Source organism: Stomoxys calcitrans, chromosome 2 (genome assembly GCF_963082655.1).
Source record: "Stomoxys calcitrans chromosome 2, idStoCalc2.1, whole genome shotgun sequence".
Taxonomy (NCBI): domain Eukaryota; kingdom Metazoa; phylum Arthropoda; class Insecta; order Diptera; family Muscidae; genus Stomoxys; species Stomoxys calcitrans.
Genome location: NC_081553.1, coordinates 157,223,856 through 157,238,609, shown reverse-complemented (window position 1 = coordinate 157,238,609; position 14,754 = coordinate 157,223,856). Strand labels below are relative to the sequence as shown.

Below are 14,754 nucleotides of genomic sequence, written 5' to 3'. Positions count from 1 at the left end.
TACTGCAAACTGAAAGATATCCAAACCTGTGTGTCTAACATAAATATTGATTTAGACTTAATACATTGTTGGGCTGTTAATAATGCATTATGTTTAAATCCATCCAAAACCAAACTGATTCTGATAAGTAAAAGAAATGTGACAATAACTGATGATCTCGTTGTGAAAATTGGTAACTCTGTAGTGAATCTTGTACAAGTAGCCACAAATTTAGGATTGACTTTTAATTCAACCCTAACGTGGACAAATCACATTAATGCAACAGTTGGCAAAGTACGTGGGATGCTGCGAAATTTATGGACTGTTCGCTTGTCAACTCCTTTTCACATCCGAATGTTACTTGCAAAAAGTTATTTAATTCCCACACTGTTATATGGATGCGAGATATTTGCGAATTGTGATGCAGACACCAGTAGAAAGCTTAATGTTGCTTACAATGATATTGCAAGATATGTGTTTAACAAAAGTCGACAAGCTCGTATATCACAATTTACATACCAAATATTTAACTTAACTTTTTCAAACTTACTGAATGTCAGATGTCTACTTCTTCTGTACAAGGTAATCTACACAAAAGAACCTGAATACCTACACAAACATCTGAAATTCGCCAGATCCAACCGTGGCCTAAAACTCATTCAACCACGATTTGCCACACAAACCTCTGAACGACAGTACATTGTACATAGTACGCGTCTCTGGAACAACCTACCTCCCAACATACAGAGCATAAGCAATGCAACTTCATTCAAAAATGAGCTATTTAAATTTTTTAAATGAACTACGAATTATTTTTCTTTAAATGTCCTTAATATTTACTACTATAATTTAAAATGTAAAGATTAGTTAATATCCTTTTAAAAAGAATAATCATTATTTTATATACTCTATTGCGAATCAACACATTAACATATAAGATATAATCTTGTTGTGCTGGTGTTACACTCAATAAACAAACAAACAAACAATATAAATTATCTAAATTATTTCTTATATATAAAAATAAATTTGTGTTTGTTTGTAGGTTTGTTTGTTTGTTTGTATGTTTGTGTGTTCCTTATAGACTCAGAAACGGCTGAACCGATTTTCTTGAAATTTTCAAAGATGGTGCATAATGACCTCGTGGTGAAAATAGGGTACTACATTTTTTGATATCTGAAGGGGGGGCGGACCCTCCCCCTTAGCCTAATTTTCAGAAACGGCAGTTCTCGAAGATGGGTGATGCGATTTAACCGAAATTTTGTGTGCTCTCTTATAGTACCCTAAAAATAAAAATTTGGTATCCAAATTTCGGATGGGGTACCTAGGGGAGCTGCCCCACCCTAAAACCTACCAAACATATATTTAGACCAATCACGACAATATGGGACTCAAATATATTTACCGACCATGGCAATATGGGACTCAAATGAAAGATATTTGCGAGTAGAATATGAATCTGATATCCAAATGTGGAACCAAGTTTCTGGGGGTCCACCCCTTCCCCAAAACACCCCACAAACAGGACTTATTTACTGACCATGGGAATATGGGGCTTAAATAAAAGGTATTTGAATGTAGAATTAGAATCTGATATCCAAATATGAGACCAAATGTTTGGGGGCCGCCTCTCCCCGAAAACATCCCCCAACGGGGACAAATTTACGACCATAGCCATATGGGGCTCAAATAAAAGGTCTTTGGGAGTAAAGCACAAATCTGATATCAATATTTGGGAAAGCGTCTATGGGGCCACCCCACCCCCACAACACCACCAAAATAGTAAGTATTTGCTGACTTTTGCAATATGAGGCTCAGATAAGAGGGTTTTTAGAGTGGAACACGAATCCGATATATATTTTCAAGGCCAACTCACTGAGTGGCCGCCCATCACCCAAAACACCCCCCAAGCCAGTCACGTTTGCCGACTATAGAAATATGGGGCTCAAATTAAAGGTATGTGGGAATAGACCACGTATCTGATATCAACATTAGGGACCAACTGTCTAGGGGACGTCCCACCACTATAACAATCCCCCAATAGGACGAATTTGCTCACCAAGACAATTTGGGTCGTAATTAGAGTGGAACTAAATATTTATAGTTTCTAGGGCCAATAACCCAAACCGGACATATTTGCTGACTTTTGCAATAAGGAGTTTAAATGAGATTTGAAAACGAATTTGATATCCAATTTTGAGACCAATGGCAATATGGGGTTCAAATATAGGATATATAGATATATGATAATAGAGCACGTTGCTGATATATTTTCCGGGCTTAGTGTTTGGGCGACAACCCTAATCGCCAAAACACCCCTAAATCGGCCATATATACCCACCATGTCAATGTGGAGATTAAATTAAATGAATTCTTGCTCTACCCCCAAGAGCAAGAATTGATGCCCACTTTCGGGACCAATTTTCTGGGGGTTCAACCCATTTCCCAAAATACTCGACAAGCAGCAACTTTTTAGTGACCATCGCAAGATGGAGCTCAAATAAAGGTATTTGGGAGTAGAATACGAAATTGATATCCAAATTTAGGACCATGTATTTAGGAAATCACCCCTTCCCCAAAACACCCCGCAAAGGGTAAAAAATTTTCGACCATGCCAATATTTGGTATTTAAGATAAGAAAACGAATTTGATAACCTATTTTGGGCCATGTGTTTAGGGGACGTCTCATCGTTTAAACTCTCCTAAACCAATGGCAATATGGGGTTTAAATAAATGATTTTTGAAAGAAGAGCACGATGCTGATATTTTTTCAGCGCCCCCGAAAACACCCCTAAATCAGATATCATGAGAGTAGCGGGCTGAAATAAAGTATTTTAAGAATGGAGTACACCTTACATCCAAACTTAAATTCGTAGACCTTTATTGGTCTACGAATTTAAGTTTGGATGTAAGGGATATGGGATTCGGACAAAAGCACTTATATGTTAAATTGTTAGTCAAGCGATATACTATTTTCGTACCATGGTATTTCACTAAAAGCTCTTTAATTGTTGAAAATAAATATTCCAAGGAAACTTTTGTTCCATATAAAGTAAAAGAAGGCGCAGCGGAGCGGGCCCGGGTCAGCTAGTTTTATAAAAAAATACAAAAAGAACACTATTTTATTTTTAACATTATTTTTAACATTTTTATACCCTACACCAGGGTATAAGGGTATTATAACTTAGTGCATTTGTTTGTAACTCCCAGAAGGAGGAGGGATAGCCCCATTGATAAGTATACCGATCGACTCAGAATCACTTTCGGATTCGATTTAGCTATGTCCTTCTGTCCAAGTTAATTTGTTTACAAAGTACAGGTCGCAGTCTTCATCCGATCGTCTTCAAATTTAGTATGGGCATGTTTTTCGGCCTCGAGATGAAGCCTATTGAAATTGGAAAAAATCGGTTCAGATTTAGATATAGCCCCCATATATATGTTCGTCCGATTTGCAGTAATATTGCAATAAAATTGTCTTTTATTAACCGATTGTCTCGAAATTTAGCAGGAAGAATTTTCTTATGACTCCCGAAATTCATAGGAATTGGTTCAGATTTGGATATAGCTCCCATATATACATATTCGTCCGATTTGCAGTAATAATGCAATAAAATGGTAAGTTGTAAACCGATTCTCTTGACATTTGTTGGAAAGGATTTTTTCACAGCTTGTGACTCTGTAATTGCATTCTTTCTTCTGTCAGTTATCAGCTGTTACTTTTTGCTTGCTTTTGAAAAAAAGTGTAAAAAAAGTATATTTGATTAAAGTTCATTCTAAGTTTTATTAAAATTGCATTTACTTTCTTTTAAAAAATCCGCAATTACTTTTTGCGCAACCCAATATATATATAGTAGCTCCCATATATATGTTCGTCCAATTTGCAGTAATATTGCAATAAAATGGTCTTTTGTTAACCGATTCTCTCGAATTTCGGCAGGAAGGATTTTCTTATGACTCTCGATTTTACTGGCGAATTTCATAGAAATCGGCTAAGGTTTGTATATAGCTGTCATATATTTATATTGCCAGATTTTAACCCCAAGAGCCGCTGCAAGCGCAATATTTGACCAATCCTGCCAAAAATTTGCACCACGCTTTCCTCAATGACTACCACATTTTCTGAGAAGTTTACTTGAAATCCGTTCAGAATTGGATATAGCTCCCATATATATGTTCGTCAGATTTAGGATAGTTTTGCAAAAATGTTGTCATTTGTCTTGAACCTTTTGAAGCCTCAATTTTCATCCGATTTTGCTGAAATTTGGAACAAAGGCTTGAGTTATGACTTCCAACATCCAAGCCAAGTATGATACGAATCAGTCTATAAACAGATATAGCCTGCATATAAACCGATCCCCGGATTTGAATTCTTGAGCCCTGAAATTTGGAGCAAAGACTTGAGTTCTGACTACCAACATCCATGCCAAGTATGATCCGAATCGGTTTATGAACAGATATAGCCTCCATATAAACCGATCCCCCGATTTGACTTCTTCAATGAATTACAACATTAGTGACAAGTTTTATCCGAATCGAACAATATGGTGAATAGGCACCGATATCCCGATACCGAACTTAGCACGCTTTTACTTGTTCATATTAGATAGGAATGCGGAAAGTGAAACATTCACAAGGTGTTGCTTCGCACTGTATCTAAACAAATAAGGAACTGACTGAAATTAACACGAGAAAAAAAATCAATGTCCCCAAATCAAGATTAAATTTGCTAAAATGTGGTGCATTGGTAAAATTCATTAATTTCAGATCGCAGAAAAGAAAATTACACTTAAAACAAAATATAAATCGTGCGATTTCAAAACAATTGTAGTTCCACACTTTTGTAAAAGTTAAAGTTGTACTGCGAAAATTTTGCTGTAAAAAAATAAGCGACTAAAGGTTTTTTGTAATACCTCTCGCATGCCTCCAATGGAAGATTGCTTTGCTCAGGTTCACTTAACGAATCATATTTTTCTTTCTTTTTCATTTCCTCATCAACACGACGCATTTCCCTTAATGCAGAAGCAACCTGAAATTAAAAGAACAAATGTTTATTACAAAATTTGTTTTTGATTCATAAATTTTTTGGTTTTTAAAATGGAAACAAAAATTAAAAAAAACCCAATCTTCGTAAGCCCAAGTAAAAACCAACCAAGTACCACTCATCATGGATTCTGCTAAAAATTTACAAATTTATATATATAAAATAACAGATATAGTCATTTATTTGTGCCAAATCAGGCAAATACTATGCCTCAAGAATTTGTCTTGGGGGGATTTTGTTGTATTGGTGTTGGAGGATGCCCATAAACCCATGAAAATGAGGACTTCTAGGGGCTCTGAAAGTCAAATGAAACGCACAGAATGCTGATTGTTCCACATGCGACAACCATAGTTATTGCTACCAAAATTCGTACTGTATGGCGATATTATATCTTGTATGTGAAGTATGCCCATATGAGAGGTCATCAAATTGCATTGGATTAATTATAAAAACGTAGTCTTTGCCACCATGTTAAAACAATCGAAGCCTTGCCATTAACTCAACTGAGTGGTGTATGCTAATTATCTATGGATCCCTGCGAAACTAGTAACGTGAAGGATTTGTGCACATCAGAACTCACGTCAAAAAAAAAATTTTTAAACAAAACGATTAATTAGAAAAATAATGGCATTTTTCAAATGCAAATTTGCCCATTAACATTCCATTAAGGAACAGGGGCAAACTCTCACATATCAATGAGAGCTGTCCGATTCAAGTTAAAGCTCAATGATAAGGGGCCTCCTTTTTATAGCCGAGTCCGAACGGTGTGCCGCAGTGCGACACCTCTTTGTGGAGAAGTTTTTACATGGCTGCCATACCAAATGGTGCAGTACCTCCCAAATGTGGCCAACATTAGGAGGGGTTAACCACCGCTGAAAATTTTCATGATGTTATCGCCAGGATTCGAACCCAGGCGTTTAGCGTCATAGGCGGACATGCTAACCTCTGCGCTATGGTGGCCTCCACTAATTAATACTACCCAGCCGAACTCTAAAACAAAATACATAAGTGAAAGCACGCTAACTTTCGAACGAGTAAAGCTAGGTGCTTGAAATTTTGCACAAGTAACTTTTAATTGTGTAGGTCAGTTGGGATTGTAAATAGGCCACATCGGTCCTTGTTTTGATATAGCTGCCATATAAACCGATCTTAGGTATTAACTTCTTGAGCCTCTATAGGGCGCAATTCTCGTCCTATTTGGCTGAAATTTTGCATGTCGTGTTTTGGTATCATTTCCAACATATGGTTTAAATCGGTTCATGTTTTGATATGTTTGATGCCATATAAATCGATCATGGGTCTTGACTTCTTGAGCCTGTAGAGAGCGGAATTCTCATCCGATATGGCTGACATTTTGCATGAGGTGTTTTGTTATAACTTCCAATAACTGTGCTAAGTATGGTGCAAATCGGTCCATAACCTGATATAGCTGCCATATAAACCGATCTGGGATCTTGACTTCTTGAGCCTCTAGAGGGCGCAATTCATGTCTAATAGACACATTCGTGTCTAATATGGTCTGAATCGATCTATAACTTGATCCAGCTCCCATATAAACCGAACTGATTAGGTTAGGTTAGGCTCAAAGGAGGGTGCGGATATTAATCCGCCACATGCCATTATGGATATACACCTAAAGGCTCTTTTACACGGCATATAGTTGTATTATGACATGTCAAATTTAGCACATGTTAAATTGCACATGTCGTGTGATACAAACGAAACAAACATAGGAAAATCACTTTCCAAAATAGCATATGTAATTTTTTTTCGATTAGAGCATGCTCTATTCCTTGTGACAAAAACACAAAGAAATCAGCCGTTTTTTTGTCAGTCGAATGAAAGCAACCCCAAATTAAATTGTCTTCACAAATTTATGATTTAACGCAATTGACAATTTAACAAACATTTTCATTTACATGGGAATACAAAAAGTGACATGTCATAAGACATCTACATGCCATGTAATAGTGCCTTAAGCCAGTAATCGGCTTGTTGTGCACTCTAAATACTAAAAAGTAACGTCGAAAAAGAGAATTTAAGTAAAGAATTCCAAGCTACTTACAAAATCCTTAATTGTTTTCCATACCACGCTTCTAAGTTGTTTCATGTCTGGTATTGTCTCTCCACCTAAGTGTCGGTGCACAGTGCTGCACCGAAAAATCTTGGAAAGAATTCTAGAACTTTTGAACGGATAGCGATATGTACACGAAACTTTACATAGTCAATGTGATGTTTTCCAATAAGTATGCAAAATATGGAGACCCTAGCGCGTCCAGAAGCCGATACATGTGGCATACAATTTGGTCACCTAGAGCATGTTCAATGTTGAATTGCTTGCCAAATGGTCATTTATGGGTCAATCGGCTTATTTAGGTTTTTAAAAGATAGAGCTCGCAAAACCCTGCACTCAATCTCTTAGAGTTTATGCGCTATTGGACTTACAATTATTTTTATACCCTCCACCATAGGATGGGGGTATACTAATTTCGTCCTTCTGTTTGTAACTCCTCGAAATATGCGTCTAAGACCCCATAAAGTATATATATTCTTCATCGTCGTAACATTTTAAGTCGATCTTGCCATGTCCGTCCGTCCGTCCGTCTGTCTGTTGTACAACGGCTCCTCCCATGGCCTTTAACATACGTGTGCAATATGGTCAGAATCGATCTATAGCTTGACACAGCTCCCTCATAAACCGATCTCCCGATTTTGCTTCTTGAGCCTATAATCGGACTATAACTTGATATAGCTCCTCTTCCGTCCGTATTAATTATTCTTTGTTTGCCTAAAAACAGATACTGCGCAAAGAACTCCGCAGATGCGTCCATGGTGGAGGGTATATAAGATTCGGCCCGGCCGAACTTAGCACGCTCTTACTTGTTTCTTTTAATTTTAGTTACGGTATCGTCGGTATTTCTAAAATTGTGGTACTATTTAATTATCGATTGAAACATTTTTACATCGCTGCAATTTGCAAATCCTTTCCTTTTAATAGTTATTTGCTTCTAATGCTAAATTTCCAAAAAACTAAATTTTGCATTTTTTGCAAAAAATTTAGCATCTTTATTAACTTTATAACATTTTGCTTTCTCTCAGTGGGTGTTATTTTCTTGTGTTTCAGATTTGGTTAGGTTTAAGTAGCAGTCTGCCATCAGACTCAATTCGATGTTTTCGCCCATTGTGATATCACACGAACAGGAGAAGGAAGATGCCTTTTAGGTCCTACCATTGAACCATCCAGATCGCTTTAAAAAGTCTAACAACTTGCGAATGCTCACATCCGCTAAATCAGACAGGTTCTCAAAGAAATTAGAACCTAAAGTGGAACACCTTATCCTCCTTCCTGCCAGTGCGGGACACACACACAGAAAGTGTTCTATAGTCTCTTCTTCTTCGATGTCATCACAGCTTCCTCAAAAGTCGTTACTGGCAACATTCAGTCTGTTAGCATGTTTTCCGATTAGACAGTGGCCTGTCATGACGGATACAAGGACTGAGACATCTGCTCTAGCCAATGAAAGCAATCGGTTCTATCAGGAATAATGGTAAAGTACTATTATCAGTACACACTGCCTGGAACATAGGATATTGTATCAAGGATAACACAGTGTCCGTAGCCGCCACATGACCAAAGAGAAATATTTCTTAGCCTCACGACAGTGGTCGCAGCAATTTGTCTAGCCACAATGTCCAAAGGCATTGGATGTAGCACTAAATTCAGTGCATCATATGGTGTCGTCCTCAGTGCGGCTGTGATGCACATCAGAACTCACGTCAAAAAAAAAATTTTTAAACAAAACGATTAATTAGAAAAATAATGGCATTTTTCAAATGCAAATTTGCCCATTAACATTCCATTAAGGAACAGGGGCAAACTCTCACATATCAATGAGAGCTGTCCGATTCAAGTTAAAGCTCAATGATAAGGGGCCTCCTTTTTATAGCCGAGTCCGAACGGTGTGCCGCAGTGCGACACCTCTTTGTGGAGAAGTTTTTACATGGCTGCCATACCAAATGGTGCAGTACCTCCCAAATGTGGCCAACATTAGGAGGGGTTAACCACCGCTGAAAATTTTCATGATGTTATCGCCAGGATTCGAACCCAGGCGTTTAGCGTCATAGGCGGACATGCTAACCTCTGCGCTATGGTGGCCTCCACTAATTAATACTACCCAGCCGAACTCTAAAACAAAATACATAAGTGAAAGCACGCTAACTTTCGAACGAGTAAAGCTAGGTGCTTGAAATTTTGCACAAGTAACTTTTAATTGTGTAGGTCAGTTGGGATTGTAAATAGGCCACATCGGTCCTTGTTTTGATATAGCTGCCATATAAACCGATCTTAGGTATTAACTTCTTGAGCCTCTATAGGGCGCAATTCTCGTCCTATTTGGCTGAAATTTTGCATGTCGTGTTTTGGTATCATTTCCAACATATGGTTTAAATCGGTTCATGTTTTGATATGTTTGATGCCATATAAATCGATCATGGGTCTTGACTTCTTGAGCCTGTAGAGAGCGGAATTCTCATCCGATATGGCTGACATTTTGCATGAGGTGTTTTGTTATAACTTCCAATAACTGTGCTAAGTATGGTGCAAATCGGTCCATAACCTGATATAGCTGCCATATAAACCGATCTGGGATCTTGACTTCTTGAGCCTCTAGAGGGCGCAATTCATGTCTAATAGACACATTCGTGTCTAATATGGTCTGAATCGATCTATAACTTGATCCAGCTCCCATATAAACCGAACTGATTAGGTTAGGTTAGGCTCAAAGGAGGGTGCGGATATTAATCCGCCACATGCCATTATGGATATACACCTAAAGGCTCTTTTACACGGCATATAGTTGTATTATGACATGTCAAATTTAGCACATGTTAAATTGCACATGTCGTGTGATACAAACGAAACAAACATAGGAAAATCACTTTCCAAAATAGCATATGTAATTTTTTTTCGATTAGAGCATGCTCTATTCCTTGTGACAAAAACACAAAGAAATCAGCCGTTTTTTTGTCAGTCGAATGAAAGCAACCCCAAATTAAATTGTCTTCACAAATTTATGATTTAACGCAATTGACAATTTAACAAACATTTTCATTTACATGGGAATACAAAAAGTGACATGTCATAAGACATCTACATGCCATGTAATAGTGCCTTAAGCCAGTAATCGGCTTGTTGTGCACTCTAAATACTAAAAAGTAACGTCGAAAAAGAGAATTTAAGTAAAGAATTCCAAGCTACTTACAAAATCCTTAATTGTTTTCCATACCACGCTTCTAAGTTGTTTCATGTCTGGTATTGTCTCTCCACCTAAGTGTCGGTGCACAGTGCTGCACCGAAAAATCTTGGAAAGAATTCTAGAACTTTTGAACGGATAGCGATATGTACACGAAACTTTACATAGTCAATGTGATGTTTTCCAATAAGTATGCAAAATATGGAGACCCTAGCGCGTCCAGAAGCCGATACATGTGGCATACAATTTGGTCACCTAGAGCATGTTCAATGTTGAATTGCTTGCCAAATGGTCATTTATGGGTCAATCGGCTTATTTAGGTTTTTAAAAGATAGAGCTCGCAAAACCCTGCACTCAATCTCTTAGAGTTTATGCGCTATTGGACTTACAATTATTTTTATACCCTCCACCATAGGATGGGGGTATACTAATTTCGTCCTTCTGTTTGTAACTCCTCGAAATATGCGTCTAAGACCCCATAAAGTATATATATTCTTCATCGTCGTAACATTTTAAGTCGATCTTGCCATGTCCGTCCGTCCGTCCGTCTGTCTGTTGTACAACGGCTCCTCCCATGGCCTTTAACATACGTGTGCAATATGGTCAGAATCGATCTATAGCTTGACACAGCTCCCTCATAAACCGATCTCCCGATTTTGCTTCTTGAGCCTATAATCGGACTATAACTTGATATAGCTCCTCTTCCGTCCGTATTAATTATTCTTTGTTTGCCTAAAAACAGATACTGCGCAAAGAACTCCGCAGATGCGTCCATGGTGGAGGGTATATAAGATTCGGCCCGGCCGAACTTAGCACGCTCTTACTTGTTTCTTTTAATTTTAGTTACGGTATCGTCGGTATTTCTAAAATTGTGGTACTATTTAATTATCGATTGAAACATTTTTACATCGCTGCAATTTGCAAATCCTTTCCTTTTAATAGTTATTTGCTTCTAATGCTAAATTTCCAAAAAACTAAATTTTGCATTTTTTGCAAAAAATTTAGCATCTTTATTAACTTTATAACATTTTGCTTTCTCTCAGTGGGTGTTATTTTCTTGTGTTTCAGATTTGGTTAGGTTTAAGTAGCAGTCTGCCATCAGACTCAATTCGATGTTTTCGCCCATTGTGATATCACACGAACAGGAGAAGGAAGATGCCTTTTAGGTCCTACCATTGAACCATCCAGATCGCTTTAAAAAGTCTAACAACTTGCGAATGCTCACATCCGCTAAATCAGACAGGTTCTCAAAGAAATTAGAACCTAAAGTGGAACACCTTATCCTCCTTCCTGCCAGTGCGGGACACACACACAGAAAGTGTTCTATAGTCTCTTCTTCTTCGATGTCATCACAGCTTCCTCAAAAGTCGTTACTGGCAACATTCAGTCTGTTAGCATGTTTTCCGATTAGACAGTGGCCTGTCATGACGGATACAAGGACTGAGACATCTGCTCTAGCCAATGAAAGCAATCGGTTCTATCAGGAATAATGGTAAAGTACTATTATCAGTACACACTGCCTGGAACATAGGATATTGTATCAAGGATAACACAGTGTCCGTAGCCGCCACATGACCAAAGAGAAATATTTCTTAGCCTCACGACAGTGGTCGCAGCAATTTGTCTAGCCACAATGTCCAAAGGCATTGGATGTAGCACTAAATTCAGTGCATCATATGGTGTCGTCCTCAGTGCGGCTGTGATGCACAAACAAGCCATCCTTTGAATCCGGTTGAGCATTGAACAGTAGGTGGACTTTTGAAGCGCCAATGTATAGGGCAAGAGTTACCTTTCTTGCCCTTTCCAAAATGTTGGATATGAAGTTCAATTTCCTGTCCAGCAATACACCCAGGTATTTCGCGCAAGGAGACAGGTTCCACTGTAGGCAACTTGTATCTCCTACTGAAAAAAACTACTTCTGTCTTGCACGAATGTATACCCAGACCACTTTCGGTAGCCCCCTTTGCTATTGCATGTAGAGCTTTCTGAAGTATATCTCAACCTCTCAAGCGCTTTCAGGATAAGGGATGACAAACTAATAGGACAAAAATCTTTCGCATTCCTGTGGTAGGGTTTCCTGCTTTCGGAACGAAAATAACCTTCGTGTCCTTCCATCCCACGGGTATATTTGACATTCTGATACAAGCAGAGTATATCTCCCTAAGCCAGGGAACGAGTCTATCAGACACTGCTTGTAATTCAACCGGTGATACATCATCAGTGCCTGGCGACTTAGGAGTCGAAACTTTTTATCGCCCAAAGGATTTTTGGCTCAGGTACAATTTTCTTAATAGTTTCCGACGAATGCATACCAGTACAACCTCTTATGGCGCCACGTTGTTCGTTGGAGAATTTCCCGGGAAATGTGTATCAACGAGTAGTTCTAGTGTTTCCTCACTAGACATTGTCCATACATTCTCTGACTTCTGGATATACCCCACCGTAATAGGTCTCGAGGACAGAATCTTCCTTAGCCTGGAGGCCTCAGATGTATCGTCCACGGAGCTGCAGAATTCTACCCAGGATTTGGTGTGAGCCTTTCTAAGCTTGTCCTTATATTTTCTTAGCTTAGTCTTATAGTTATCCCAATCATGTGGTGCTCTTGTGGCTTTTGCTCCGTTGAAGAGTTTTCTGCAGTCCTTCCTTAGACCAAACAGCTCTGGGGTCCATCATGGCGGTCGCTGTTTGCACCTTGGCTTGGCACTAGGACATGCTGACACAAGCATGACCACTATGTCTACAATATATCCTCCGTAGTTTCCACTTCCATTTCTGGTCTAGAAGGGATAGACGTGCAGAATTTATGCCAATACGTCTTTCTTCTGTTTAGTCTAGGGACCACTTCTGCAGTATTTTCTCCAAGGCTGAAAGCAATATAACGATGATCAGAGAAGCTGTTGTCTTCCAACACATCCCTGTCGCATATTCTTCGACTTATATCTTCCGATACAAGGTAATATCTATTACCTTCTGTCTGTTCCTGGTAATAAAGGTCGGTTTATCCCCTTTATTAAAAATCGCCAGATTGCAATTTATAACATATTCTATAAGCAGCTCATCCCTTTCGTTGACATCCGAACATCCCCATATTTGGTGATGTGCATTAACATCACTTTCTACAATGAGGCTTTTCTTCCCTACAGAAGCGGCTTCAACCAGCGACTTAAAGGTTTGAAGTCGGCATCTCTGAATCGTGTGTCATACATATGGAAGCCATCCTTGAGAATTGTTTATTTCAAGCCTGGCTACTAATAAATCTTCAGTGCTTAGCGACGGAAGAAGAAAAACATTTAGACTACTCTTTGCAAGAATACAGGCTCTGTGTCTCCCATTCCCCGTACTCTAGAGTAGTTTTAATCCCGGAATTCTTAGTCCATAAACCATTCCTCCACACATCTATGGTTCCTGGAGAAGAACCACGTCAAATCCCTCTGCCATCAGGAGGACCTTTAGAGCCTCCGAAGCGGCCTTATAATGGTGGAGATTTATCTGTAGAAATCGAACCATAGTCAGGATTCAGAACATCCACCACTGATGTGTTAGCTTCGTCTTCTGATTCCACCAGGAGTTCATCCTCACAAGATTCGTTAGATCTTGTCATGATGAGCTTCCTTATGCATCCAGGGGCAGATGAGAAAGCTGTGGAGCTACTATTCCTCAGGAAACTGGACGCCTTGATGATTCGTCCTTAGATGCTTTTTGAATTCCGTGCTTCCCCGCTGGCGCTCAACTTGAGCCCATTCCAATCGGACGGGTCCCGTTTCGATGCCATCCGCTCCTGTCTCGATTGTGGCAGGGGGATATTAAGTCTCCTGCAATCCACCAGACTTTAGCGATGTGGTCGATAGTTCCTCAGGCAAGTGTTCAGCAACAATTGCTAAGCCGTCTCCTAATTCCCCAAACCCACCGCTTCTATAAACCTTCAGTTTTAACTCGTTGAATCCGTAGGATGCAACCCCTTCAGACCTGTTGAGGTCTGCGAAACAGCCGGAGTTGAGTACGTCTCCGGTCACCATCAGCCTCATCCAATCTACCAATCTTCCAGTCGGTAGTTGAAAGATTGGGACTACATTCCCTTAGTCTTCCAAGTATCGATTCAGGATCTGGGGAATCCTTCGTATCCAAGCATGCGCCATTTGTTCGAGAAGGAATATCTTCCTGAAATTTTGCACATCAACTTGTTAGCACCTCATTAATAACTATCTAAAATTCTTGATATCTTCATCCGTTCAAAAATGACTTATTTCCACAAATTTTTCCCCATCCCACTATGCGTTGGTTATTACAACAGCAATATTGCGATTGGCAAAAAAATGGAAGAGGCAACAAATATTTTTTCTGTTGTGGCACAAAGTTTTGGACAATTGTGCCCTTCGCAGGGTGATCAAGAAGGTGCAAGGTACCGCGGATGTGCTAATTTCTGGGGTAAGGAGAAGTGCTACAATAGCAGCGCTCAGTGTCATTCTCGATCTTATGTCTTTG

The 14,754-nt window shown here is 39.1% G+C and overlaps 1 protein-coding gene across 3 annotated transcripts in view; it reads right to left on the bottom strand.

Moving 5' to 3' along the window:
- The window catches only part of LOC106092660 (myosin-I heavy chain), a 306,781-nt gene that overhangs the window by 152,574 nt on the left and 139,453 nt on the right, over window positions 1-14,754 (bottom strand). For all 3 annotated transcript variants that reach the window (XM_059362006.1, XM_059362007.1, XM_059362008.1), the window contains one exon: window positions 4,890-5,005. In XM_059362006.1, coding sequence (XP_059217989.1) covers window positions 4,890-5,005 — 116 coding nt within the window. The remainder of the gene's footprint in view (window positions 1-4,889; window positions 5,006-14,754) is intronic.